Source organism: Phalacrocorax carbo, chromosome 8 (assembly GCF_963921805.1).
Source record: "Phalacrocorax carbo chromosome 8, bPhaCar2.1, whole genome shotgun sequence".
NCBI classification, from domain to species: Eukaryota; Metazoa; Chordata; class Aves; order Suliformes; family Phalacrocoracidae; genus Phalacrocorax; species Phalacrocorax carbo.
In genome coordinates, this window is record NC_087520.1 from 7,308,302 (window position 1) to 7,333,994 (window position 25,693).

The 25,693-nt window shown below is 50.3% G+C and overlaps 1 protein-coding gene across 1 annotated transcript in view; it reads right to left on the reverse strand.

Annotated features, from left to right (window-relative positions):
* Positions 1–7,298: 7,298 nt before the first annotated feature.
* The window catches only part of FAT2 (FAT atypical cadherin 2), a 47,687-nt gene continuing 29,292 nt past the window's right edge, over positions 7,299–25,693 (reverse strand). The window contains exons 14-23 of the mRNA XM_064458506.1: positions 24,209–24,423; positions 23,445–23,582; positions 22,642–22,785; positions 21,735–21,932; positions 19,831–20,638; positions 18,916–19,061; positions 15,139–15,580; positions 12,473–12,626; positions 9,954–10,546; positions 7,299–9,126 (exon numbers count right to left, since the gene is read on the reverse strand). Of these exons, the coding sequence (XP_064314576.1) occupies positions 8,594–9,126; positions 9,954–10,546; positions 12,473–12,626; positions 15,139–15,580; positions 18,916–19,061; positions 19,831–20,638; positions 21,735–21,932; positions 22,642–22,785; positions 23,445–23,582; positions 24,209–24,423 (3,371 nt within the window). The 3' untranslated portion in view covers positions 7,299–8,593. The remainder of the gene's footprint in view (positions 9,127–9,953; positions 10,547–12,472; positions 12,627–15,138; positions 15,581–18,915; positions 19,062–19,830; positions 20,639–21,734; positions 21,933–22,641; positions 22,786–23,444; positions 23,583–24,208; positions 24,424–25,693) is intronic.

The following is a 25,693-nucleotide window of genomic DNA, read 5'->3' on the forward strand; positions in this document are numbered from 1 at the left end:
CAACTTTTGGGACTTGTCTCTTTGGGTTTTTTTTCTTCTTTTTGCAAATACAAGTACAAGGGCTTGTGGAGGAGGGGGCATCTGTGGGAGACCTGGAGCCCAGCAGGCAGTGGGTGTCAGACCCTGTGCTTTTCCCATCCCCACAGCAGCATACAAGACTCCCCCTCATGCTGAGGGTTTCAAATAAAACTGCTTCAGCTTTGCTGCTCTGAAAATTAGAATTTTTCTTCTGAACACATTTGCATAGGTAGGTTGTAGCCAGAGCCTTTATCAGCTTGCTGGGCTTGGCTCATCTTTCTGCCCCACCAAAGCTGTGCCTTGGCTTCTTTGCTGTGTCCTGGGACCCAGCAGCCTGGTTTATGCCAAAAGCAGGGCTGCAGCTGAAAAAAGAGCCTGCCACGCGCTGATGACAGCAGCGTGGTGGATGCTGAGCTGCTGCTGATCCACCCGAGAGATCAAAGGAGAAAAAGCCAGCCCACGCTTGGAGATGGCCGGGTGCCCGCGCCAGCATCGCTGCAGCTCAGCTTATCCTCACGCTGCTGAATAATTCATACTGTTGTGGTGCGTCATTAGAGGGGCCGTTTGGGAAATCAGTGCAAAAAGCCAGTTACTCCCTTGAAGCTGTGACAGAAAAGTTTCCTTAAAGTATAGAGACTGATGGGGAGCGTGGTCCCGAGGGGGGGATCTGAGGCCACCTGAGCCCCAAGGTGAGAGGAGCAGCTGAGCACAGGCAGTTCCTGGTGGTTGGGCTATTTCTGACTGCAGAGAGTCACCACAGCTGGATCCACTGCCATCCTTTCTCCCAGGGGCTGAGCACTGCAGGGTTGCACCCATTCCATGAAATGGCTTTGCTGAGGCTGCCCCTTCGCAGGTGTCACTTAGCAAAGCATTGTCTGTATTGCCCTTGCCTTCACCTGCGCTGCGGCTGCCAGCCAAGGCATGCCTGGGGAGTTAAAAGTCAGAAAGTCTAAAGGAAAATATTATCACTGGTTTTTGTGCTGCTTCTAACACTGGGAAAAATAATCTGGGTTTGCCTTATGGGAGAAAGCGGTGCATGTTGCTGAGAAACTGTGGCCCTCTTGGGAGCAAGTGTGGGAAGCCAGCAGGGTGAGAGCCTGCCCAGACCCTTAGCCAGCAGCAGTGGTGGGTCCCTGCTGCAGCACTGCTCATGCCAGGGCTCATGTCAGCCTGCTCTGCTGAAAATGCCAGAGAGCAAAGGCAGAAAGGGGTTTATGAGCAGGGAATGGGCAGAGCAAGTGAACTCCATCTTCTCCTTTGGCCATAAGAAAATGCTGCTCCCCCAGCAAGCCTGGGGATGGTACAACATCCCATCAGCACACAGGGGAATGAGCCTGCTGTGGGGACCTGGCTGCATTTAGAGTTTTATTAAAAATAGTCACAGGGAACTGTAAAGCTTGCAAGTCCATCCCACTAGAGGAAAGCTGGGCTGGGGACTTGCACAATTGCAGTGAAGTGCTCCCTCCCCTGGCTTTGATTTGGGATTAAGCCCAGCTGTGGTGGGGTAACAGAGCTGGGTGGGAGGTCTGGCCATGCCAGGTGATGCTCATTCTGCAGCCAGTAGTTCAGGCAGGAGGGAGGCCAACCTGCTATTGCCTTCTCAGCCTCTCTGTGATGAGCCCAATGCGAGCCAGCTGGTGGGATGCTGTGGTATCCCTGGGGTGCTCTGGGGAGTGGGGTGAGTCTCTGGCTTGGGGCACTGAGCTGGTGGTAGGTTTTGCAGCCTGAGGTGCTGGGGCAGCATAAATGTTGTGTGGTCAGACTGGTGGTTTGGAGCAGCATGCTGTGTGTGTACTGGTGGGTTTCCCTTCTGTTGCCTGTGCTGCCCCTGTGCAGAGGCAGCCCCATCCCTGGGCCTGGCAGAGAAGATGTTGTGCTCTGTCTGCAAAGTGCTTCAGGGTTGTAGTGTAATTGAGGCTAGTAGGGACCCTGGGAGGTCTCTCCTCCAGCCTGAAGCAACTCTTAGAATTACAAAAAAAAAAAAAAAAAAAAGCTCTTTTTACTTTCCTATCTCCCTCAGGATCTCTCCTGTGTTTCCCCACACAATCCACTGATGTCTGATCTTAGAAACACTGTGCCAAAATTAATGTGCAGTGATTGTGCTCTTATAGGATGAAGATGTTGAGAGGGATTTATGAAGTAAAACCAAACAGCTAAAATATCAGTCCTAATCCAGTCAGGGACTGATTTCTGTTAAGCAGAGCTGGCTCCCAAAGAAGGAGGCTGTATTCCCTTGCAAACCTCAGGGTAACTTGGGACCAGGGCCAGCCAGCCATGGGTCTGGTTCCAGATCCTGTCTGGGCTGTCCTGTGAGAACTTCCCTGTGTGTCTCAAAGGCAACCCCCCTTCCCTGATTTTGGTCCCAAAAGGGGATGTAGATAGCAGGCTTTTTTCACACCTGCTGGTTGTCTGAGCCAAGTGTCTCTATTTGGGCATCCCAAGCCTCCTTGTGTTTGTGTCCTTTCTTTTGTGCCCTCATCCAGGAGTTGAGAGAAAGCCAAAAAGTTGAGGCTTGAGTCAGTAAGTGCCGTGGGAGTGGTTTATCACATGGAGTTTGTGGGAAGATGTTGGGGGCTGTGGTAGGTACTTAAGACCCAGTGATACTCTGTCACTGGTGCCTGGGAGTGCTGCTGTATGGAAGGGCCTGCTGAACCTCCCAGGCACAATCCTGGGAGGCACAACTGGTGTGTTCCTAGGGCTGCTGCAGCAAAAATGCAATGAGAGCATTTCAAGAAGTGACTTTTGTTTTATTCCAGTTTGGGGAGAATGAGCAAACAGGAGATTTCACATCTTTGCTTTTGGGAGCAGCACATGAGGAACAGGTAAACTGGGGCTGCATGAATTTACCATGAAGGCTGTCCCACCCCGTCGGCTGGAGGTGCTTGGCAGCCATGGTGGGAGAACTTGGATGGGAAGAAGTCTGGGGAGACTGAAGCAAACTGTGCACCCACCTACTGCGCTCAAACAGTGGTTCAGGGCTCCCAGGTGAAGCTGTGGTCCTTGTGAGCAAGGAATTGCATGATCTTTCTGCCTACCTCTGTGCGTTAGTGCTCTGAGGTGTTCCCACTTGTACTGCCAGTATTTCCTTTCAACTGCTGTATAATATGCTTATAGACACATGGGATGGGCTGATACCCACCAATATGCTACTCCCTTGCTCTAATGCAACATGCTGGCGTCTTCGCAACAGCGCTGTTGAATAACCGAGTGTTTTGCTGTTATTCCTTCATTGCCATCTGGGCAATGGTGTAACTGCTGGATGCTCATCTGCAGCTAATTATATGCATCTCTGGGGAAAGTGTGATAAGGGACAGGTAAGAAGGTGCTCTGTCCTACGTGATTCTCTGAGGTCCTTGGAAGAGGTGTCTTGCCCTCCTAGCTGCTGCCACCAGCTAAGCATGAAGCCTTGCGTTGTGCTGCAGGGTGAGCAGGCTGTAATAGCACCAGGAAAGGATGCAAAGAGGGTTGGGGCAGGTTATCCAAGGTCAAAATACCTTGTTCCATTTCTGCAAACAGGATTTTGTGCTTATAACCTCCCGTTTCCTTGTGGTTGTGCTTCTGCTGCAGAAGAACAAATAGTACAGGATTAGAAGGGAGCTTTTCTGAAATGACATGTGGATCTCTTTGTAGGCCAGCTGTGGCTTAGGCTCACTTGTGATTCTTGGCCATAAAATACATTCAAAAAGTGGTGTAAAACTTACTTTCCTTTGTGGTCACAGGTGCATGCACAACTCAGATGGATGGAGATGGAGGTGGGAATAAGCAGTCTGGAGCATATGTGGGCTAAGAGGAGAGCAGCCTCATACATTTGTCTCATGAACTTGTTGCAAATACAAGTGGAGGGGTTCCTGTTGCTGGACAGACCCCTGCTGTCAGGAGGACAGAGCCACAGGTTGTTCCATACCACCCCTCTCTGCTGTCCAGGAATCCATTGTACCAACACTGGCCCTCCATCACCAAATAACCAAGGGGCTGAGTGGGACTTGGACATTTCTTCTTTCTCAGGCATTGGCAGATGTAAGGGTAAAGTAGAGGACAAGGCAGCTCTGTGATCTCTTCAGGAGTGCATGCTTCCAATGCTTCACCCAAGGTTCGTAGGGTCTAGTCTCCTCTGAGGTGTGTAAGTGTCCATAAATGCTCTTAAGGTCTTAAAGACTTGATGAATAACAGAGAAATGAAGGTGACAAGAAAATCCTAAAAGGTTCAGGTCATTTGCTGAACCCGTATCTGTTCATGGCAGGTTGCTTTCTTTGCCGTGCTCAACATCCCCCTCCAACAGAGCACTGTGAAGCATGGTGGCCTGAGCTGTTGCTGGTGTGAACCATATTTTCGTGGAGATGCATTGTTCACCCTCCTCCCTTAGCTTTGGCTATGCTCTGTTTGTACATCACTGATAAGGGGGCAAAGGATTGGGAAAGGAAAGGCAGGCAATGCTTTTGGCTGCTCCCCCTGCCCCAGCTCCCGGTCTGATAATTTCCTGGGAGCCACAGGTGAGTGAAATGCAGGGTCTGTGCTTTGCCTGGTGCTAGGAAAGGACCAGGCATGATGGTGAGGAGGTGGTAGTGGGAGTCCAAAGATTATGGCTCGTTTCACGTGTGCTCAGTTGGATGCAGCCAGCAGCACACTGCGCATCCCTGCCCTGCTGCGGCATCCATGAGGCTGGAGTTGGGGGTACCCAGTCCTGGGGCATCCCTCCCTGGTGGGGTGGGGAACCAGGCTGCTCGCCTCTCTTCTGCAGCTTCTTGTTCTTGAGGATGGAGGCTATGAACAAGCCGGTGCCCAGGATGTCACTTGCGATGGTAATGATGAGCATGAGGGTGAGTGCCCAGACAGGGTAGGGTGGCGTGCTCCCCCACCCCGTGCTCCCCTCCATGCCAGGGCCATGCAGGGTTCCAGTTGTTCCAGACTGTCTCTGCCAAAGGAGGAAGAGGAGCAGGGAGGAAACATCCCTTCAAGCCCTCCCCAAGTTTGCAGCTCTTAGGGCTTGACTGCTTCCTTCTCTCCCCTCCAAAAAACTCTCCTTTACCCCAGGGCACACTGTGGAGCTCCCGGGAGTGTTTTTGGGGCACTGCAGGATGCAGGCAAGGAGAGTCCCTGCCTGCATCCCAGCTGCTGGGGTCCCATGGAAATCCTTGGCTAGCTAAGCTCTGCCGCAGCCAGCAGGAGCTCAGTGTTTGCCCACTTCTGTGCTGGGGTGGTTAATTTGCTCTGGGAGCATCTTCTAAACCAGTGCCCACCACCTGTGGAGTCAGGCCTTGCAGACTGACCTTCTGCCTCGGTGTGGGGCTGGCCCTGAGGGATCCCCTTTGGGTGTGCAGAGCCAGAGGCTGCTGGAGCAGCAGCCTGCGGCTGGGGTCCTGCCTTTCCCCCAGGCAGGCTGATCTCTGGGCAGGGGACACTGAGGCACTGCCCTGGGCTGGCAGGGTCCCCGGTCATCGGTCACTCCTGGGGTCACTTGGCCCATGTGGCACTTGCCCCCTGCAGGTGTTGGCCCTTGGAGTTGCTGCTCCCCCAGTCATCCCTTTGCCACCTCCATGGTGGTATCTAATGACACCACTGATGCTTAAAGCACTGCTGAGCTTTAGTGATGTCATCAGCTGTTGCTGGGGTAACTCTGAGTTGACGGTGAGCCCTTCCACAGGAGGCTGCCCGAAGTGTGTGGGGGAAGTGACAGCAGTAACGAGCCTGGGATTCTTGGTTAAAAAAAAGAAAATTTTCAATGTGCATGAGAGCTTGCGAGGTACAACAGGCAGCACTTCGGGGGGCTGCGGGGTGGCTGATGGGTCCTGGAGGAGTGGCAAGCGGTCCTGATGCATGGGGATGCTTGGGCAAGGGAGTGGGGCTGTGGGCAGGGCTGCCTGCTGTGTCCCACAGTCTGTGCTGGGCATTTTGGGGACCTCTCTGCAGATACGCTGGAGTCAGGTGTGTTTTCCAGGTTAACCAGATGATAGTCATCTCCTTAAAGGCTGTGCCTTTACTTTCAGAAATGAGATGAATTTCTGTTTTCCCAAGTGTGTTTGGCTGTGGATGGGAATCAAGGCAGAGGTTGGATTTGGGTCCTTTCAACCCCCTTGCTCTTGAGCTAACAGATACAGGAGGCTTGTGCCTTCATGAAGCAAGGAAGGCTACCGTGGGTCTGTCTCCTTCTGGCCCTTATGGGATTCTCAAGGATGCATTGAACTTGCTGTCTTGGTACTTCTCTGAAGGTTCAAGAGGCTGGGGGTGCTGGTGTCCAAAATGCGCTGTTTCCACCTGGGCCGCCCTTGGCTGGAGCTAGGCAGGGATGTCCTATTTACAAGGTGTAGTGGGTTGACCCTGGCTGGATGCCAGGTGCCCACCAAATTCACTCTATTGCTCCTCTCCTCAGCTGGATAGGGGAGAGAAAATATAATGAAAGGCTCATGGGCCGAGATAAGGAGAGGGAGAGATCACTCACCAATTACAGTCACAGACTTGACAAAAAAATTAATTTATTACCAATGAGAGTCAGATAATGAGAAATAAAACCAAATCTGAAAACACCTTCCCCCCACCCCTCCCTTCTTCTCAGGCTCAACTTCACTCCTGATTTCTCCACCTCCCAGCCAGCAGCACTGGGGGATGGAGAATGGGGGCTGTGGTCAGTTCATCACATGTTGTCTCTGCTGCTCCTTCCTCCTCGGGGGGGGACTCCTCACACTTTTCCCCTGCTCCAGTGTGGGCTCCCTCCCACAGGAGACAGGCCTCCATGAAGTTCTCCAATGCGGGCCATTCCCACGGGCTACCGTTTTTCACATGCTGTTCCAGCATGGGTCCCTTCCCTGGGGTGCTGTAGTCCTTCAGGAACAGACTGCTCCAGCATGGGTACCCCCGTGGGGTGACAAGTCCTGCCAGCAAACCTGCTCCAGTGTGGGCTCCTCTCTCCATGGTTCCACAGGTCCTGCCACAGGACCCTGCTCCAGCACGGGCTTCCCACGGGGTCACAGCCTCCTTTGAGGTGCATCCACCTGCTCTGGCATGGGGTTCTCCATGGGCTGCCGGTGGATCTCTGCTCCACCGTTTAACCTCCACAGGCTGCAGGGGCCCAGCCTGCCTCACCATAGTCTTCACCACAGGCTGCAGGGGAATCTCTGCTCCGGCACCTGGAGCACCTCCTCCCCCTCCTTCTTCACTGGCCTTGGTGTCTGCAGGGTTGTTCCTCTCACATATTTTCAATACTCTCTCTGTCTACAATTACTGTTGTGCAGGCTTGTTCCCACACCCCCCACCCCCCCCGCCCTCCTTAAATAAGTTATCCCAGAGGCAATACCACCGTTGCTGATGGGCTCGGCCTTGGCCAGTGGCAGGTCCATCTTGATGCTGGCTGGCATTGGCCCTATGGGACGTATGGAAGCTTCTGGCAGCTTCTCACAGAAGCCACTTCTGTAGCCTCCTGCTACCAAAACCTTGCCGTGCAAAACCAATACACAAGGGAATCCCTGAGTTATCAAATAAAATCATAAGAGTTAAAAAAAAATCCAAACACTTTTAATACTTTCCAAAAGTCAACAACAAAAAAGTTACATCAACCAACCAACCAAAGAAAACCTCTCATGAAGAAATGATACATTCCCAAGCACAAGGACATACAGGCAAACCCAAGCTCAATAGCCTCAGTGTCCCATATAGGGCAGGAGATGCCACGCAGTGCTTGACAGTCTTTCTGGGATGCACTGGGGAGCCCCAGCTGGGTGGCAGGACCATGTACTGCTGTGTCAGCATGGGACCATGACAGCCATGGGGATATGTCTGTCCTCCCATCCTCAGGGGAAGATCTCCTTTACTCCTGCGAGTGCAGCCCAACTGGGCAGAGGTCTTGCTTTGCTGCTAGCTGCTCTGGTTCGAGTCTGTGGGTGGTTCCTGGTGTGATGAAGCTTGTTGCTTGGTTTTTCTATAGGAATGAACTCTTTTTTTTTTTTTTTTTTTTTTTCCTCCTTGGATTCCTGTTGGCCAAGTGAGGGACATGGTGATGGGACCAGCTGCATTCCCTCATCTCTCTCCCTGTGTCAGGGAGCAGACATGGAAGAGAGGGTTTGCACCAGGTGATCCATTCCACTGGTCAAACTGTTGGAGCTCCAAGCTCCCCCTTGGAGCCAGAGCTGGGGGCAGGTCTGCTGTCCCACCTGGAGCACTCCCAGGCTGTGCATCGCTAGTTCTTTCGCACCTTCACCACAGTTGCTGCCATGCCTGCAGTGCTTGCCCTCCTCCTCCTTCTCTTCCCTGTGGCCAGGGAGCCAAGGGTGGGAGGAGGTAGCATGCTGTGGTCCTGCACGGCGTCAGAGGAAGTCCCCTTGGCAAGGAGGCAGGTTAGTCATTGGCATCCCAGGAGCATCCTCTGTGTCTCAGCAGTGGATGGAGCATTTCCCCTCTGTCTGCAGCAGGAGCACCATGGAGGGCACCAGGGGGAAAGATCCAGCCAAATTACAACCCAGCTGTGCAGGGGGAGATGCCACAAGCTGTGGGGGGACATGTAAACCTCCTTTCAGTGGCATATGCCAGCCCCCTGCACGCTGTTCTGCATGGAGATGCACTTCTCATCTTAAGAATGAGCCCCCTGTTAAAACATCACCTCCTCGCAGCTCCCATAGTCACTCTCCACCATGTCAGAGCCCTCGTAGTTGGGGGGTGGAAGGGGCTGGGCTCGGATGCTGGGCTGGTGGCCCACCTCGCAGTCTGCGTAGGAGGGCTGGGCCACGCTCAGGCGCATGCTTACCCGCTTGTAGCCGGGGTCGGGCTGGTATGGGATGCCCTCGCCCTGCACCAGCTGGGCTGGGTAGTAGCTGATGGCCGTATATTCATTTTGGCACTGGGAGGCTCCTGTGTCCACGGGGTTGAGTGGCAAGAAGTCCTCCAGGTTCTGGTTGCTGTAGCGGGGTGGGATGGGGGCCCGCTTGTTGCTCTGGTCCAGCGGGAAGGGAAAGCCCCCGTAAAGAGCGACTGGCTCAGCATCTGCTGGCGGAGGAGGTGGTGGAGGGAGAGGAGGGTGGGAGGAGGATGCAGGGGGGCCTTGAATGATCTCGTAGTGGGAATATTCCTGGACATCTGATGACAGGTACCGGGGGGGCCAGTAGGTTGTTTCTGCTGGGTAGACTGAAATGAAACAGATTTGTGTTAGCTGCAGTTCAAGCTGCTGTTTTCCCTCTCTTGCCCTCCCACTAATTCCTTCCACAGACTCTGAGCCTGCAGGAGATGTGGCAGACCAGGGAAGAGAGGAGACATGAGGACAGGGGAGTTGTAGTTGCTGCTTTGGGACCTGAGGGGGCCTGAGGGCACCCCTGGCTGTTCTGGGGCAGTGTTCCCACTGGCACATCCCCTACCCTAGCACCCAAAAGACACACTTCATCACGCCATCCAGATGCAAGAAGCTTGCATAATGAAGGGATGGGGGCAGAGCAAGTGATCCACTGGATCTCTCCCTTTTCCTCAAGTTACTCTGGTGAACTCTCTTCTAACAGCATCCTTTGGTGATGGACTCCTGCGCAGGGAGAAAGCAATAACCTTGCTGTCCAGAGCCATCCAAAGTGTTTCCATGAGGGTGTGATATCTCTGCCTAGGAGCATTGATGTAAATGCCTCCACTAGAACTCACACTGACTTTTATTCTCTTAAATTTTTTCCCCTTAGCTTCACTTCACACAATTCTTTTGACCCAGGATGTGTGGGAATCCAGGCTATGCATTAATGGTTTCCCTGCTGATTGTGTACAAGACTGAGCAGGTTAAAGCTGAAAACTGGGATGTACTGGTGAGCAGGGAGGGATGAGCCAATAAAGGACCTGTAGCAGGGCTTGGACAGCATTTGCCTCTGCTTTGCTTGGCTTTAACTAAGGCTGTTGGTCCCTCAAGTTTGCAAACCTTTGATTCACTTCACAGAGGGAAGAGGGATGCGTAAGAGCAAGAAAAAGCTGTGGCTACTGACCCATCTCCTCCCTGGCCCAGGTGCACTTGATGAAGGACTCGTTGTCAGAGTTGGAGGGGGGTGCAGCGGGGGGCAGGTTGGGTGCCACACTGCACACGATGGTGCCCCGGTGCTTTGGGGTGTTGGCTGAGTTGAAAGTGATGAACTCAGGGGTGCTGGTAGTTTTGCGCTGCTCTGGCGTGGCGCGGTCCAGGTTGTTGTGTGCTGCATCGCTGAGGATGTTGAGCTCAATGGGAGGCACGGGTTGGGTGCCCACCCCCACGCTCTTGGAGAACTCACTCTTGGAGAGCAGGTCGGGGTCCTCCCGGGCCACAGGCTTGTGTGCCTTGGCCCGGTGGCAGTAGCGCTTGCGGATGAACACGAAGGCCACTGCCAGGATGGCCACCCCCAGGATGCCAGCTATGATCTCCACAATCTCTTCGGGGCCCACTGCCCACTGTGTGGGCACAATGGCAGGGGTGATGATGGGCTGTGTGCAGTAGTCCCCCTGGTAATCTGACGGGCAGATGCAATGGACGGAGCCCTGGTTGCTCACACAGCGCCCTGCGTTTCGGCATGGGTTGTCTTGGCACTCCTCGGCCAGCTTCTCGCACCTGTGGTGGGGAGAGGATGGGGCAACCACCATTAGCCTGGGGATGCACCTAAAACTGCACAATCCTAATCAGGGCTCTGTCTTATGCCAGCCAAGGATGTTCCATCCTGCTGTGCTGCCCCTCTCTTGCTAGACTCATGCTATCTGGCTCTCCTGGCAGAGGACCATGATCCTTGAGAATAAAATGACACTTTTCAGGAGACCATGTTTTACAGGATGGCCCTATTTTTCAGTCATATGCAACAAATTAAAATGGGGGCTTCCCACCTCAGAGGAGTATTTGGAGTTTCTAGGGCTAACACATCATACAGAGGTGCTCCCATCCTGTTAAATTAGGGAGCCGAGGGTCACTCTAAGATGTGTTAACCTCTTATGAAGTCTCATATGTCCTCCAGGCTCTTTGGGGTCTCAGGGTGACTGGTGGATGTCTGCAGGTTGCCACAAACATTTGGGGAACATCTAGCCGAGAAGTGGTGAATGGGCATCCTTGTTGGAGAGGCTTTTTTGGCATTTTATGGAGCATCTGCAGAACTGAGACTGAATTTCTGATTCCCTGTCCTGCCCCAGCCCACACAACCTAAACGTTCCCCAGCAGTATAGGGGACCTCTCCTTCTAACAGTAATGATCTCCCTGTGCTAGGGGGAACATGCAATGTTTTGTTGGCTTTCCTTCCTTTTTTTTTCTTGTTACTGAACAAACTCTGTGAGGTTTGGGGTCCCCTTGTTTCTTAGTGTTTCAGGATGTGTGAGCTGGTGTGTGCTGCATGCACCCACAGGCTCCAGCTGGACAGCTGGTGATTTCAGATATTACACTGCCACCTAATGCTCAGCTACATACTTCTTTCCAAGAATTGCACGAATAATTTCTGCCTTTGCATTGATTCAAAGGACCAGTGTTCATCCTGGCTAAATGACTAAGGCAGAAAGATGAACTGGACATGATGCTGTTGGAGCCTGTGCTGAGCATCTCTCATCAGTTTGGGGTGGAGGCAGAGCAGAGAGCTTGCGGGGGTGGGGTGTGCATGGCTGTGGTGGGGAACACTGAGCAGCAGAGCAGCCTCTGGGCCTGGGTTAACACTCTAGCTCCAGATATTTGGCAAGTGTGCACTGACATTTCGTATATGGGAAATGTATCCAAGCTGTAACACTGGTGGTGAGAACTTCAAAGTTATACAAACTGTGTGGTTCAGGGCCAAAGCCAAACAACCTTGTGATAACGGGGTTCCATAAGCTGTCTGATGGGAGAAGAGGAATGGCATCCTGCACCTGCTTGTCAGCGTACCCCGCTATCCTGAGCTGATCTTTGAATTGGATGAATTGTGGCTGTGACCTGGCACAGAAATTCCCCTTGGATGAGCCCTGCAGAGCTGGTCCTGGGCAGAGAGAGCCCCTGTAGCACCCAGGATAGGTGTCCCAGCTACTGAGGGAGGAGGCAGCTTGCAACTGTAGTAGCCAGCCTCTCCCCAGCCCCAGGGTGTCCTCCTGCCACCCAGTGCAGTGCCTGCCCACATCTTGCTCCCAGGCAGCCCATCGTAGCCAAGCTCTGCACACACTGTGGGGAGGAGCAGCGTGTGGGGAGAGACTTTCCCCTTGCAAGGAGAGGTTTTGAACCCGCACCAAGCAATACTTCTGCAGGCATTCAAAGCATCTGTGAGGAAAGGAGATTTTATTTCTATTCTTCCTCCTACTCAGAGAACATGGGCACAGAGGGGCAATAGCCACATGATGGCAGAGCTATTTATGCCCTGGTCTGCTCAGCTCTGCCTTCAGACACTTCTCTGCTGCAGTGCTCAGGTGTATGCAATTAACACTTAAACCCGAAGTGTCTGGTGAGCTCCAGAAATGTGCAATGCTCATTGGCAGAAATCATGTTTTCAGCCCACCATGGGAGATCGCCTGCCCCGAAGCTTGCCCAGACCTTCCTTACCTTTCACCCAGGTACCAGTCAGGGCAGTGGCAGGAGTAGCCAGTGGCGGAGAGGGTGCAGGTTCCCCCGTGCAGGCAGGGTTTGGACTCGCAGGGACTGTCCCCTAGCTCACAGTGCTCACCAGAAAACAGCCCGGGGCAGATGCAGGTGTAACCTGGAGAGGATTAGACAGTGCCATGAAGAGACTGTATCCACATGGAAGAACTAGCAAGAACAAGGAGGAGCAGTGCTTGGTGCTGATGGCACTCCACAGTGTGCTCAACCCAGCTACCTAAGCATAGGTACTTGCTGCTGTTGGGCACCTGAGCCACCCGTGGAGGGCTGGTGGGTACATTACAGGACCTGGACCAGTTGCTGGAGGCTGGCTGGCTGCTCTGGGGCAATGCAATGGCACTAGAGAGCTATTCAAGGAACAAGTCAAGCCTGTCCTTTCCTGACAGAGACCCTCTTCTGCCAGGGATGTATTCAGGGCACTCCATTGCATGGAGAAGCTGGGGGACAAATTCAGGTTAAAGGAAGGGGAGCCCAGCTGGCTGATTCACAGTTTCTGACTCTGCTAAATGCAATCATCTGTAAATTATTGTTCTCTGAAGTCTTTGGTCCTGCAAGTTCTTGTGGTATGAAGTACCTGTCTCAACACGTTGGGTTTCTCTTGCTTAGAGGAGGTGTCTGGTTGCAGCCAGAGAGAAACCTGAGGACTAGGAGGGGGCTGCTACTGTTTGTGTTTTTTGGCTGCTGTTTAGTGTAGCCCTAAGCATGGGAATGTCCCTGGCTGTGCTGAGCTCCTGCTAGTCACTCGGCTGGTGGTGCCGTGTGGGCAGTTCAGAGTTTCCATCTTGCAGCACTCTTGAAAAGTCTTTGCTACTCATCCACAAGCTAAACATCCCTGCTTTAGAGCACAGACTGAACAAACGCAGACCTGTTTCCACATGCGTGGTAGAGTTGTACAACGAGGACATGCTGACACTTGTGCAGCAGGTGCTGGACATTGCCTGTAGGGCTACATGTGCCCAAACACACATGTTCCTGATGCGGGGGTTCACATGTGTTTGCACTTGTGGTCCTGAGTGCTGTGTTTGATGCGGTGACTGGTCTGGCTTTGACCCTTTCTGCACAGATGCGTTCTCACGCGGCCACGTGGCTTACGCGGGCTCGCTTGCACAGACATGTCTTTGCCGGTGCATGTGATCCCATGCCTGAGATCCCCAGGCAGAGTTTTGCATAAACTTGCACTTCATGCTCGTGGTCTCCAGGACAAAGCCCACAATGCTGAAGGAAGCCAAGCACCCAGGTTAACCTCACAAACTAAACGTCCCTTGAGCAACCCCTTCCCTGCAGTCATGTCCTGCATGTTTCTGCCTGGGACCATGACCCACAGGCTCTTTCCTGGGCAATTGGGCCATTTGCAGGATAGGTTGATCACCTTGGAAGGAAACTATGGGAAGGGCACTGGATGACTATTAGATTATTAGTGAGGGAGTGATTTTCCTCCTTCCTCCTCCCATTGTATGCTGTCTGCAAAGCAAGCAGGTGATGCCTTGACTTAGAGCAGAAATGAGTTTTCACCTCATGAGCTTTGAGCCCCTTCCAGCCCAGCCAGAGGGGATTTTCTGTGTGGAGGGTCTCAAGAGTAAGGCTGAGGCGTGAGTGCCAGCCAGGCTAACTGTTTGGTTTAGATGCATCTCGTGTCAAACAAGTTCACCTGAGCCAGGCAGTTGCTGAGCTGACAAGGCTGGGAATCTTGTTCCCAGAAGCTGCAGGCAGGGCAGGAGGAGGTGCACTCCCTCCTCCATCCTCTCTTGATTGCTGGGAAGGGTGGGGGCTTTAGCAGTGGCTCCAGAGAGCACAGAGCTATGGGAGGAGCTCCTGCCCCACACAGCAGCCTAGAAAGCAGCCCTCTGCCCCATGGAAGGGCCAAAGTGCAGATGGTATCTGTCTCAATAGACAAGGCATTATGGGGCGCAGCCCCACTGTGCTGGAAGCTGGGACATGGGTGTAGGGCAGTGACACAAGAGTGGACGTTGATGGGAGTGGTTCGTCCCTCTGAGGCCACTGCAAACTAGCCCTGTCCCTGTGATACAGCTCACTGCGGAGAGACCCTCTGATGGAAGGAACAGGGCAGTGGTGAGACTGGCTTGGGAAAAGCCTGATACCAAACCTCTGCTGAGCATGTGCACCCCATGTTAGCCTGACACTCTTGGATTTGAGCTTACGGTTTTCCCATATCCCTTCCCATGGCCCCGGGGAGTCACTGACTGCAGTGGGAATAGACCAAGATCTTGGCTTGTTTCTGCCCAGATACCATCGCTACATGATCCCATCTTGCCTGATTCCAGCCTTGCTAATGGATCCTTAAGCAAAGAGGATGAGAGGGGTGGGTGGAATTTCTATTTGCGTTTGAGTTTTTGGCAATGCTGTGTTCTCCTAGGTCATGCACACTCCTTAGAAACGCCCTCCTGCCCTCTGGCCATGGTCTGCTGATGAGAGTCTGGATGATGATCTCATACCCCCAGCTGCTGCTGCACTAAGTCAGCTATCACTTGAGGTCTCCAGAACAGGGGACCTCTGATTCTCCTCTGGAGTAGCCCCTTGCATAGGGATGAATGGAGACGTTCTATCTTTCTCTCCCTTCACTGCTTATTGCTCTGTGTAGGATATTCACATACCTCCTCCATGAGTTTCAGAGCACATCCCGTTGTTGAGGCATGGGTTGCTGCTGCAGGCACCAGTGGGGGAGCAACACTGCTTTATTCCCACCTCCTCTATGACTTCCTTTGATTGCCCTTTCCCGGGCAGGAGAACCACTTCTCTGCCGTTGATTGCAACCACGTCCAGGCAGCCCCTGAACCCCCGTGTGACTCTCTGGGACTGGAGCGGTTGCCGGAGGCCCCCAAAAAGCAAGTCTCGTCTGCCCGTGGAGATGCTACAGGTCGCTGGCAGCTGGAGAGAGGCGTTTCCCAGTCCATCAATGAGCAGGCGGACAGACGTGTTCTTCACCTCCAGGAAGACTGAGTGCCACTCACCATCGCTCACAAAACGTGCGGAGGAGAGGTTCCCGGTGTAGTTCCCACGGCAGCTGTATCCAAGTTGAGGCACTCCATTAACCATCTGTAAAACATGTCCCAAAAGTCATGGTTAGCTGTGATACAGGTGGCTGCTGTTCATGGTGGCTTTCAACACTTCTGCTGCTTGTTTGCCTCTCTTCCTGCCTAAGCACTGAGGGTGAAGATGAATCCCACCTTTCAGATTCCAGGAATTTCCAACGAGGCAAATGCAGCCCCTTTCGCTCATATTAAACTTTGCATGAATCAATGAAAACCTGTTTAAGTGACTGCAACCTCCTTTATTTTGCAAAACACCATCATCTCTTGCACCACTTCAGCCGTGGTCCTTCCCTGCAACCTTTGACCAGTGTGCAAGGAGGAACGCTCATCTTTCCGCATAACAAGGTGCAGAGCCATGTGTTTATCTACTGCAGCTGCTCACCCTTTCTCCCCGCCTCCTGAGCCTAATCAGAGCCCTGGTATTCAGACTATCTATAACTCCATCACCAGTCACAGGAGGACTCTTGCTCTGGACCACATGGCCTTTATTCTGTTCTCACTGTCTGGTTAGTGGTGGGGAAGGTGCTGGAGCAGTTCCCCCCTTGGCATGGGTGAGGGTTCTGAAAGGACCTTGGCAAGGAGAAGCCCTGGCAGCTTTCTCTGGAGGAGGCAAGGAGGAGTTGGGAGACAGAGAAAAGGATTACTATTGTACCCAGCTCCTAACCAGCAAGCTGGAAAGCCAGGCCAAAGCTGCTGATAGGTGTTGCAATCCAAACCTTGATCTCCAGCAGATGGGAGGGAGACAAGATACTGAGGTTCTAGAAGTGAGCCACACTAGTGTCTTCTGGGACATCAGAAATTCATATCTGTGGCCCAAGATTCATCTTTAAAACTCATATGGAGGAAGGAGAAAGGAAAGGTTAGCTGTGTTGTTTCAGGCTCAAGTCAGGAGTGAACCTCTTTCACCTTTTCTCCCAAGTGCTTTATTGATAAAACCTCCCTCTCATAGAAGCCAAGAGCCTATGGAGAAGGAGAAAAGAGGTGGAATGAAACATTCATGGAAAACCTGCAAAGCTTGCTATGTAACATCAAGCAATTCATCCCAGGCAAAAGAGATCTCCATGGGGAGCATTAGAGACAGGGAGGCACGGTGATGCTTGGAAGAAGCTAGAAGAGGAAGAGTGATTATGGGCTACACTGAACTCTGGAGGAACCTTCGTACAATATGGTGAGGCTGCTCTGGAGGGGTCAAAAGCAGAGCAGGACAACAGTTAACTCTTAGAGAAGTCCACAGTATAATTAAATCCTTGTGGGAGGAGAGAGCAACCGCTGAAGGAAGGAAGAACTAGCTGCAACTGGCACATACCATGGAAGGGCCTCAGGGCAACATGTGTGTAAATCTCTTTGCACAATTGGCAAGCGCACAAGAGAACTTTGTCACTTCCCCTTATCTTGAGAAACATTATTTCGCTTCAGATGGGTCTGTAGATTGGGCTTATCAATTTCTGGGGCTGGGAGACAGCTGAAAACTCGATTCCCTGGAGCAAGAACTGACAGATTGCCAAGTCTTTCACAGCTTGCCTGGTTTGCCATCTTCTTGCTGCACCCTATTTCTGAACATCAGGAAAGCTTAGTGATTGGAAGGGCGATGATATGCATGCCCTTGGGAGAACTCATCCTCTTCACCCAATCTACAAACCATCAGTTATGGTTCTTTTAAAGCTTCAGCTCACACCTAGAGTACTGCAGTCCACAAAGCTTAAAATCTTGAGGGATTCCTTCAGTTTTTTCACACCAGATGGTCTAAAACTATTTGATCCCTGAGATATTGTTAATAAAGCGAGTCAGTGAAGAAATGATTCACAGGCAACTTTATGGTGGAGGCTTTATGAATGTTTCCTATTGAAAAGCTTGTGGAGACATCTGCATACAGGAGATCATGGGCATACTGAACTCCATCAGTAATGAGTCTTTTCTCCCTTGACTCTATGTGTTAGGCCTGGCTCAATAGAGCTTCCTGCCATCTCATTCTTTCTGAGCACCATCCTGAGTGCTGGGCTCCTTCTGAACTACTTAGTGACTCTTCTCCCAAGAGACAGGGCAGAAAGCTGGAGAACCTTCTTGAGAAGTTTTCCTTGTCAGCCCTTTACAATGCAGCTTAAAGTCACTATCAGGGATGGGTACAGGGTGTAGGAATGATGTTTCTCTGCTCTTACTCTTAAGCAGAGGTGGCTGTGGCAGCAGGAGCTTTCAATATGTACTTTGAGCAGGTTCCTGGGCATTGGCTGCTGTGCAGCTCCCTGTCTGTGTGGATCCTTTATAACAGTGGAAAGAAAATGATTCCAAAATAGGAAGGTGGGGTTGTGAAACCACGAGATGGGGTGAGGGAATTCAGGGAAGGGGTGAACACTTCTAGGCGGGTTACAGTGTGTAGATCTAAACGTGATTAGTCTCAGGGACAAATCTGTGTAAGCTGGTAAGTATGTTCTGTGATCTTGGTCTCCAATTAGTCCAAATTTAATTGATGAGAAATATACAAAAATCCTATTATTTAGTCATCTGCTGCTTTCCTTCTGTTGCCAAAGTGGAAGCGGGAGATAATCTTTGAATGCTGGGTTGATTGATTGTGCAACCAGAGGGAGGAGAGCAATCAGACTGAAATGTTCCTGGCTCTGTGGCTGTCTTAAACATTGAAACTCCCTGAAGAAAGTGGTTGGAAAGAGTGGGGGGTTGAGATAAGACTCCAGTTTTGTCTGTTCTGTCCCTTACTGTAAAGGACCTTTAATGTGTGGTCCATTTGATTAGATGCATGTGCTTTGGTGTAGGTAAAGGCTGGTGATACCATTCCCATTCTCAGAGCTCACCTATGCCCTCCTCATCTCTACTCTGTTACCCCAATCCTCTAGCCCAAAGTGGCTGCCTCCTCTGTGTCAGACTGAGCCGTAACATGGTCTGGCAAATGGTTTGTGTGCTCAGTGAGAGTCTGACCCAACTCCTAAGGTCTGGGGGGGCACATGCCTTTTACTACAGTGGAAGCAGACCGGTCTGGGGAAAATCCCACCTGGTAAATTCTTTGCCCTGAGAGGTGTGTTGTAAGAGAGGGATGGAAAACCAAGCAGTAAGGAAACAAGGTGATGTAGATCTATGATATGGGTATATGCTGCCTTTGCACCAGAGACCAGCACGTGCATTCACAGGTGTAAAAACCAATTCACTAGTGGTGTGTGCAGTAATTGCCAAACAGTGCTTGGCTATCACTGGGTCTTCCCAAGTCTTATATTTTAGCTAGTTAATTACTAAGGGTACATATTATTGCATCCTCCTTCTGTGATTCCCTTCCCTGAAACAGTAAGTGTTTTTTAACACTTGAAAGAAATCCTTGTGCATGGCAATACGTACCTCTAAAGTGGCGTGGTCAGTCCCGTTAGCGTAGAAGACGACAGCATGCAGCTGGTGGGTCTTCAGGCGAAAGTGCATGTGCCAGGAGCCGATCTGTGAGTGCTGGTACCAAATGTAGCTGTGGCCCCCAAACCTCACAGCTGTTCCTGGAAGGAGAATGAGTGAAAGGTCTTATCTTTGCCACACTTTGAGACTTTGGACTGTAGCCAGCCTGGCCTCTTTTCCCAGCCTGACACCATAACTGTCCAGGACCAGTCCTGTCCACAGCAACCCATGTACAGCTGCCTCAATCTCCCACAGCTCCCATTTGGAGCTCCCGGTTTTTCTTCTATGTACTCAGCTGTAAAACAATCCTGCAGTAGCAGCCCCATTATTTCTGTCCTATAGCACCTTCAAAGTGCCTTCAGCATGGTCTACACCACCCTTGAAATTCCTCATCCTTAATAAGCCTTTATGTTATTCTATGGTATCCCCCTACCATTCCTGCCCAAGTGATGCCAACCTCTATCCTTGCTCCCTCCATTTATTTCTTGAAGTATTCTAGAGTGAGTATAACAAATATGCTTTATTTGACTTTCCTCAATTTTTTCAGTTAGTCTAGGTTTTGCTGACTATGTTTTGCTGATCACTGAGCTTCGTTACCTGCTAGGTATAAGTGCCTTTATCCAATGAGATGGATAGATGTTGCTGTTATTTAATGAAATATTACAGGAGATTAATTTAAAAGAAGGAAAAACAGACTAAGGGAAACTTTCAAGCTCTACGAGTTCAGATTTGGCTTTGAAATTGCAGGCAGAATTGTTGGTCATCAGGACAACCGAATTCCATGGAAAGTCCCGGTGCTTTACAGTGTACTGAAGGAAAACACAATATGCCCGGGTTTATAGTGGGACACTACCAGGAAGGGTTGCTCACCATTGCAAGAACAGATTTGCTCCAAGCTGTGCCGCGGAGTGAGGACGCTGAGTCGGGCAGTGCTGTAAGTAGACATCATGCCTGGATCCAGCTGAATGGTTTCCTTGCAGACACGGTGGGCACAGTCTGACCCATGACATGGAACATGAATTGCCTTCTTCATCCGGAGACCAACAAGTTGGTCCATTTCCCCAGCTGACACAGTGATCTTATTTGCAAGGACCCGAGGCTCATACAAGGAGCCATGCGGCTCTCCGACAGCCAAGAGCAGGTCCACTCCATCAGAGGTAGCTGCAGGCTGTAAGCTGGCCATGTGGATGTTTTGGCGCCGGGTGACAAGGATGTTTCCTAGAAATCTCTGTAAGTTGCGCCAATGGTCCCCCACAAACTCCTCAGGGGAGAGGTGGCGGAAATGTAACACCACTGCCTTGTCCAAGGCCTCCTGCGTGAAGCACCACACATGGACGTTGACGCTGGTGGTGGCTATGAACGTACCATCACTGACTGTCACGTTCAGAAGATAGTGGCCATGGGGAAGCTTGTCCCCAGCAATGATCTTCCCATCTGCAGCTCCAACAGAGAAAAGCCCCTCCTGGGGCACTTCTGCCACCAACGTGTACACCAGCGTGTCATGGGGGTCTCGGTCCGTGGCATGGATCTTGCCCAGAACGCCACCTCGGAAGGCTTCCTCATTGGTGGTGATGAATATTTCCAGGGGAAGGGCTGAGGGGGCATATTGGCTTTGCTCAGTCACTTGGATATTTATAAAGGCAGATGAGGACAGGGGAGGGATACCACTGTCGGAGACCTGTCAAGGAGAACAGAAAGATCCATTATAGCCACGTTACTGTCATGTCACCTGACTGGATGGTACGATAAGGTCTTGCAAAGGAGGGTGCCTTGCAGGTAGCAATGGGTGGAAGCTGTCAGGGAGTGAGTTGGGAATGAAGGAAGAACAGGAAAAATCAGCAGCAGTTTTGGACCTCTGCCTGGAGCTGGCCCCAGGGAAATGGTAGCATGCCTTCCAGCATGGAGACTGATTGAGACCGTCTGTTAGTGGTGGGGTCACGCTCATTTCCTTGTGCACTTATCAGCGGCTGAGGCACACCTGAGTGACTCTGATTTCCTGAGGATTAATCATCTTTAGCGATGCTGCCAATCTTTGGGGTTCCATGCGTAACTGAGTGTACAAAGATATAAAGCGGTTACGCACATCAACACATTTGCTCACCTTCTGGACTATTTAAGCCTGTGTCCCACCTTTGACAATGTCTGTCTAGCATGAGTCAAGGAACCTCAAACTAGAAAAATGCAACTAATCAGATTATAGGATAAGTTTCTCCCTAATCTTAGGCAGTTAGTGGCTGAGGTTTATAATATAATAGTACCTAGCTTTTAGAACAACTACCGTTACTGAAGAAATATGTACTTTACATGTTATTATCGTTTTGTTTGTAATGGACTATCCTCACTGATAACATTGAAAAATAATTAATTCACTCTGCAACAATAGAAATCCTTTTTGAAGAGGAACTTAAACCACTTCTTAAATGATAAGGATAATTGGAGAAAGTTTGTAGGACCAGATCCAGGTCTCACTTTAAACTGGAAGTCACTAGAATGATGCTGGGAAAAGCATCTGCCTAAGGAAACTGCTGACAGAGTATTTCTCATGATCATATTATCTGATTTTATCAAAGCAGAAGCTGGCCCCTAGCTTCTTGTGGTCAGACTGTGTGGAGAAATGAGCTCTGGAGCTGGATCCAAGCTGCACTATTTTTACCTGGTTTGGATTTCTCCAAAGCCAGAGATGTTTCCATACAGCTGTGCCATCCTAACCTCATTTTGTTACTACTAAATCTGGCTGGGGAATTCAGGTACCAGGACAGTAAGGCAGGCTCTACCTGGACTTGTAATAGGTACTGCTCTTTCATTCTTCTGTTCAGGATGGATGATGTCACCAGCAGACCATTTTGGGTGACATCAAAAGCCTTCCCATCGTTGCCCTGGGTGATCTGGAATAAATACGGTGGTCCATTTTCTGGGGAGTCTCTGTCACTCATGATCAGCTCCAGGACGCTTGTACCCACGGGAACATTCTCCTGAAACAGGGAAAGATGCTAATGGAGAAAGGCAAGCAAAGAAAGAAGGCCCAGGGGAACCCACAGTGCCCTTACAGCTGCTGGATCAGGAACAGGGAAACAAATCCCACACCCCATGTGTACCTCTCTGGTACACACAGACTGAGACTCTTGCCAGCAATGGCAGAGACCCAGTAGTGGCAAGGGACTCCCTTTCATGATATTACATATGTGGTAGCTAAGCACAGACAGTTAAGCTGATGCCATTGCTTTCTTCTCGAGCCGTGTCAGCACAAGAGCAGATGAAGGTATGTTTTGTTTATGTTTCTTCCGGAGTACCTGTAGGTGTTAATGAGTCCAAGTGACAACTGGGCTGCATCCAGCAGATATGACGATGCTTGACCATGTGCTTCAGTCAGCTCTTTATGTTGTCGTGTAGACATGGACAATTACAAGGGAGAAAGGGGCTGCAAGTCAGGTTTGGAAAGTGTGAAAAGCTCTGCACTCTCTGCACTGAAAGGACAGGAGGTGCCTGAAGCAATTGGAAGGAGAAAATGGCATCTGCTGGCAGAATATCTGCCCCCGCAGATGCTACCAGTTCTTTGTGGCAATGAGCACAAAGCAGCAGGATGCCTCATCACTGTCTCACGCCTCTGCTCCAACAGCAGCCCATGCATGAGTACCTTAGTACCCTTAGACAGACTGGGAGAACAGCCACCTCCTGGCTTACCTGCACCACCACGCTGTAGTTGAGCTGGAAGAACCGAGGAGGATTGTCATTGACATCAGACACACGGACATGCACAGCAACATCACTGAACTGAGCAGGGTGACCATTGTCTGTGGCTCGAACCGTCAGGGAATAGCTGGGGATCTGGAGGATTTATAGTGCATGTTTACTTGGAGAAATAAAGGAATGGTGGCTTTTTCACACTGATGTTTTACTCTGCTGCAGCTTGTTAAAATGCTTGAGGCCATGCATTGCACTGTAACAATAGCTTTGCTCTTGGCTAAGGCTCTCCATCCATAAATTTCAAAGCACATTGCTAAAGAAAATTAGCCTCACAACAGTTGAAAAGAAGGGAAACAACTTGCCAAAGATGAGTGAGACCAAGCTGGGCAAACATCTGTCGATAGTGCTTTGAGCTGCCTACTGCTTTATGAATGAGAGAGAGTCCAGATGAACTTTCCATCTCCTCCCCATAGCTGTTTTCTATAATGCTCTGACGCAGAGAAGCAGAAACCAACCATTTCTGTTTCCAGTTTGGGGCTGACTCTCACCCAGCCAGCTTGAAGCACCAGTGGAGCAGACCACAGCCCAGAGTTGTGACCACCGAAGGCTCCTCCCTAAAGCCCACCCTCTTACAGCTGTATCTGTGAGTCTAGAAAATGAATGAATGAAAGACTTGCCTTCTGCTTACAGTATTATGAGCAGATCATTCAGAAAACAGGAGGTAGCTGAATATACTGTGCTCCTCAGTCTTTTGGGGCACAACTGTTTCAGACTTCTTGTTCCCATTTTCTTGAACTCACCTCCTCCCTGTCCAGGTGCTTGGCAATGCTGATCTGCCCACTTTTGGGCTGAATGGTGAAGTGGCCCAGTGGGTTCCCTCCCACAATTGAATATGTGATCTGATTGTTCATTGCTCCATCCAAGTCATCAGCTGACACCTGTTAGGAGAAAAAAAGGCTAGGACCCCTGGCCCGAAAAGGCCTTGCCATGGAGGAAATGGGGGCAGGACCTCCTTGTCATTTAAGGATAGTGGTTTGAGCTTGTCTCAAATGAGGAAGAAGAAGGTGGTTTACATAAGTGTTATTCATTAGTTTTTTTCAAGACAAAACTCAACAAAGCTACAACGATGGCTTTCTCTTTCTCTCTTTCCTGACTTTACCACCCCTGTGATGGTAACAGGGCAGAGAACTCCACATGGGTATAGCTTGGGCTCCACTGTTTTGCCCAGGAAAGCCTCTGCCTTCCCCAGCTCACAAGGGTATTAGCCCTCTGCAGGTGTTTTAACTCTCATAGGAGGTCCTCAAAGCTCCTGAGCCCCTCTTTGGTATCTCAAGTTTTCACTTAAAGATGTCTTCTAAGGCAAAATGTTCTCCCTCTCTATGGAGTGTTAGAAATCCTGGCAATCATCCTTCTTTAAAGTCATGCTTAAATCTTAGATGTTGAATGTCACAAACACACTGAGTTGGCTGTGTCCAAGGAAAAGCCCAGTGCAAAGAAAGAGTAAATAATGTGTAGCACAAGTAAAAGAATAGGTAAAGACCTCTGCCCTGGTTCATAATCATACCATGAGGATGATTTCTCCAACTGCAGCATCCTCCCGGATATCAGCAAAGTAAGGGTCTTGGATGAACTCTGGTGCATGGTCATTTATGTCGGTTATGTTGATCACCACCATGGTCACATCGCTGAGAGAAGCTGAGCCCCTCCTTGTGCCCTCAATGGATAAGTAATACTCGTGACTTGCTTCGAAGTCCAAGCTCCCGTTTATGTACAAGGCACCTGCATTGGCAGATGGATAGAAAAGGACAGAAGATACTTTGAATGAATGGTACATGAGGTTTCTTGGAATACTGGAGATGTACCAAGATGACTGCCAAATTACCAGCTGAAAAGGTGATGTTGACCTAGCTTTGACTAGTTAAATCAGGTTATTGGAAGTCATGGCATCACATAAAACAAAATATAATTGAACTGATTCTGCTATAACCTGCCTTATTCTGGTAGAAAGTGTTTGAAGAGATGAAATAAACTCTGGAAGGTCTCCAGGAGTCTTGATTGGAGGAGATCTGGGACAAAATAGGATCAGAGCCCAACAGTGCTATTGAAAGCTGTGACCAAGGCAGTAGTAGAGCATCAATGAACTGCGTCACAGGCAGGATGAAAAAGTGTAAGATGTAGATGCAGAGTTGTACAAGAGAAAGAGGTGGGCAGCAAGATGCTGTGATTTGTAGGTGGGGCTTGGGATGTGACACTGAAAGAAGGAGGAGACTGTTAATCTCAAAAAACAAAGTGAGGAACAGGGACTAAAGACATAAAGTGAAAGCAAAAAAAAAAAAAAAAAAAAGGACAGAATGTGCCTGTCTACTTCAATGCTTTCCTGGGTTCAATACCGAAAATATCACAAAATTTTTCACTGGAAATCGCACCATTCTGTGTCTTTTAAGATGTACAAACTCATGAGAATATTGGTGCAGAAAAATTAGCAAAAGCCTTGGTCACATAGAAGCTGAGGAAAGAACTGTGGGTGAGGATGTTACAGGCAAGGGCAGGCGGCCATTGATGATGCAGCCAAGGGCTTGTTTCAGGGAATTAACACTGGCCTTCTGATAACAGCTCTTATCAGATCGCTGTGCAAACAGAGCAGTGCTTTATTTGGCTGGTAAACCTGGCTCGACACCTGCTCATGGTTAATAGAGTGGTATTATCCACATTCATTGAGTGCTACCTAATAAAGCTGCCTGCTACCCTGGGCTAAATGTTCCTTGTGAGATTAGGATGGGGAGACTTTTTTTAAATGAAACCAACTTCTGCATTTTGAAGTGGAAAAATTCTCCATCCTGTTCTTCGTGTATTCCTCGTTCCCATGGACACTTCTCAAGTCCCAGACATATAACAGAAATCTTTCCATTAATTTCAATAAGATTTGGATCACTCTTTAAGTGACTTGGCTGGCAAAATTTAGTGCAGAAGAGAAGACTGTATTCCCTACCCTTGTGCTGGCTAAAGACAGAGGAAAGCAGAAGTGCAAGCCAAATGGAGAACTAGAGAA